The 3,188-nt window shown below is 44.4% G+C and overlaps 1 protein-coding gene across 1 annotated transcript in view; it reads left to right on the top strand.

Moving 5' to 3' along the window:
- The first annotated feature begins 873 nt into the window (after positions 1 to 873).
- Positions 874 to 3,188, top strand: part of LOC111661789 (membrane protein MLC1-like) — a 4,228-nt gene continuing 1,913 nt past the window's right edge. The window contains exons 1-6 of the mRNA XM_087176394.1: positions 874 to 1,183; positions 1,456 to 1,776; positions 2,307 to 2,396; positions 2,592 to 2,645; positions 2,773 to 2,874; positions 3,024 to 3,167. Coding sequence (XP_087032520.1) covers positions 1,519 to 1,776; positions 2,307 to 2,396; positions 2,592 to 2,645; positions 2,773 to 2,874; positions 3,024 to 3,167 — 648 coding nt within the window. The 5' untranslated portion in view covers positions 874 to 1,183; positions 1,456 to 1,518. The remainder of the gene's footprint in view (positions 1,184 to 1,455; positions 1,777 to 2,306; positions 2,397 to 2,591; positions 2,646 to 2,772; positions 2,875 to 3,023; positions 3,168 to 3,188) is intronic.

Genomic DNA, 3,188 nt, shown 5'->3' with positions numbered 1-3,188 from the left:
CTTTATGTCTCCAGAGAACTGTGGCAATATACTTTCCTCTCTTTTGAGTGTGTATGGGATTTCCAGAGTGCTTTTGTGTGTGTGTGTGTGTGTGTGTGTGTGTGTGTGTGTGTGTGTGTGTGTGTGTGTGCGCATGTGTGTGTGGTGAAGAAATTAGAATGGCAAGGGACGGGGTGACAGCAGTTGTTAAGTAGTCACCATGGTTACCACCGCCCAGGAACAATGTTGAGCTGGGAATGCTCCGCTGTGTGAAAAACTCAAAGGAATCCTGAGGTGCACATACATGTACATTGTTATACACTGACACAGTGAACACACACTCACAAGATGTCGTCATCCAACAGGATTCACTCCTGAGTGAGTAGTTTGGAGATTCTGGTTTGAAGTAGAAATGATCCATCATCAGATTAGCTGTGCCAGGCAAGGGACCATGTGATTAAGCCGTGGAAATGTCTCTGTTGCCTCTTTTCTAAAGAACTGCTGGGCATCTTAATTTACTGGGCTGTGAAATGCAACTAGAGCACCAAGTAACCCCAAGAGAAGTTGTGAGGGGAGCTCCACAGGGTGCCACATTCAACTATGTAAGGACAAAACTAACTGTTTGTCAAAGCACATGTAATGATTTGTGTGATTTTTCTACTTGAAGCTGCTTCATTTCTCTTCCCATTACTTTCTTTTGGGAACTTTCAAAACACATAACTTTGGGTGCTGTCATGCGCACAGCTCTGAACATCTATTGTTCAGTTTTGTGAGTGGGTTGATGTGCATGTGTGTGTTGTGTGTGTGTCTGAGCAAATGGGAGGGTAAAAAGGGTGTTTGCCCTGCTAACTCTGCCCCCAGCGCGAGCCCCTTCGTCCTCCCCTTGTTGTCATGCACAGGCGCTCTCCCTTTGGCACAAAGCAGGCTGGCAGCACAAGAGCCAAGTGTTTTAGCTCTGCGCTTTGAAGGACTCAAAAAAACTTTTCAGAACTGTTTCTGTCGTGGAAAGGGAGAGAGAAAAGAGGAGGAGATGGGCAGGGTGAGGGGGGAGTGAGTCTAAGTGTAAGGGAGAGAGAGACATGGGGAGCAGAAGGAGCTGCAGACAAAAAGAAGTTGTCCTCCATGTGGTGGTTTGATCTCAGTTACTGAAGGATACCTTTGTTGGACAATATTTGGGGAGACTCTGGAGGAGACTCAACAACAGGTGAGTGAGAAGAGCGTGATGTGTGAAAAAGAAACAGTGACATTAAATGAGTGGTCTTCTCTTGGCTTGAGCAGACAAAAAGGAGGGGGTTGTTTTGGTGATACTGCATGATAAATAGCCTTATGGCTCATTTTCTTTTAGTTTAATTCACTTTTCATGGATTTTCTTCCTGAATTTCCATGTTGGAGAACTCTGTATCATATTCATTCAAATCACCTTTCATGTCTCTCAAATTTCATAACTGGAATTTCTTTTTTTTTTCCTTTACCCAGAGGCTGCAATCCTCACTGGTTGTTTCCCATCCTATCCAAAGTCAACCACAGCTTGTTTCAGAGATGCAGCGTGAGGAGCTATCAGCCAGAGAGGAGTTCACCTACAGCCACATGTCCACTCTGGAACGAGGCAGCGGGACGCTGGGACGACGGGTCGATAGGGGAGCTGAGAGAAGGCCGGACAGGGGGGAGCAGGATAGACTGGAACGGGACAGCTACACAGTGGACGTGAGGGCCAGTGACCTGCAGCTGGCGCAGTCGGAGCCTCTAAAGCACCCCTGCTTCAGCTACAGGGCCTGGCTCTACAGTGTCCTCATAGGGGTGAGAGCAAAGATGGTCAGGGAAAGTTACAGAGGAGGCACACTACAGGATTTACCTTTTTAGTCCATGACACACAAGTTTAAAAGATTGGGGTAATGTTTTTTGTCTGATGAGAGTGTATCCCAATCTTGAAAATTTGAGTGAGATGGCAACAAATCTTGTTTGTCCTTCCACATTTAAGCAATAGTATGTCTCCATATTATACAAGCTCCAATTAATTGTATTGTCTACAATAGTCCAGGTGCTATAATATCAAAAGATGGAAATGGATCCTATGAAATTTTAATCCAAGGAGAGAAATAAAACTTCCAAACTTTATAAAAGTGGATATGGGTGGATGTAATGGGGTTACTCCCAGTCCGTATTTCAAAGGCGAGCAGTTTGTCTTTGGACATGTATAATGTGCTACATCAGATTTATTTATGATAAATGTTTGTGGGCATCAGCCTTACCTGTCGAATGCATATACAGTATGAGTATCTGTATTTGTGTTTGCATGCATGCATGCCTGTGTCTGTGTGTGTCCTCAGGGCAGTCTGCTCATCACATCTGGTTTCTCTCTGTACCTGGGAAATGTGTTTCCTGTTGCTATGGACTACCTGCGCTGCGCTGCAGGCTCCGTAAGTGATCATCATGCAAGTGTAATCTTAGACACATTTACATACTGATGTTGCCTCTCTACCTCTACCCTAGCTTAATGAGTTCATACACATTGTTTAGATTAGACTGTCATGTCACAATGCCAGTAACACATAATTCTCAGACAGCATCTGCTAAAGAGATGAATGCAGCTACTCACTTCTTGTTCTTCACAGGGCCTCCCTGCAGCCATAGCTAGTTTTGCCATTGCCAAGAACAGACATGTTGCAGTGAGTAAACAATGAACACACCGAAGGCTAAAGAGATAATTATGTATAAATGGATTTTGATAGAATTTCCTTGAAACAATCCATGCTACATGCTAATACAGGTCTCATTATTTCTTATTTTTTCAAGGTGTCAGATTTCCAGGTGGTCTACGTGTCAACATTTTCTGTAACAACCACCTGCCTGGTTTGGTTTGGTTGTAAACTGGTCCTCAACCCCTCTGCTGTCAATGTAAATCCATTACAGTAACAAGATGAGAACTACCAATCATTTGGTTGCATGTCAAATTATACTTCAAAATAAAGGGTTTTTCTCTAGTTCCTTTCTTCAGTCTGCGGCTGTTGTATCTCAGGCCTCCCTCCTGCTCTGTCTCTTCTCAGATCAACTTTAACCTCATCTTGATGATTTTGCTGGAGGTGTTGATGGCCAGTACTGTCATCCTGTCAGCCCGCTCTGCAGAGGACTGCTGCTGCCACAGGAAGGTGTGTGTGTGTGTGTGTGTGTCTGTGTCTGTGTGTCTGTGTGTGTGTGAGTGATTGATTGCT

Source organism: Seriola lalandi, unplaced genomic scaffold, assembly GCF_002814215.2.
Source record: "Seriola lalandi dorsalis isolate HSWRI2012SDOR001 ecotype SW California unplaced genomic scaffold, Sedor1 jcf7180002054553, whole genome shotgun sequence".
Lineage (NCBI taxonomy): Eukaryota > Metazoa > Chordata > Actinopteri > Carangiformes > Carangidae > Seriola > Seriola lalandi.
Note: the sequence above shows the minus strand (reverse complement) of the source record. Positions and strands in the feature narration are given on the sequence as shown.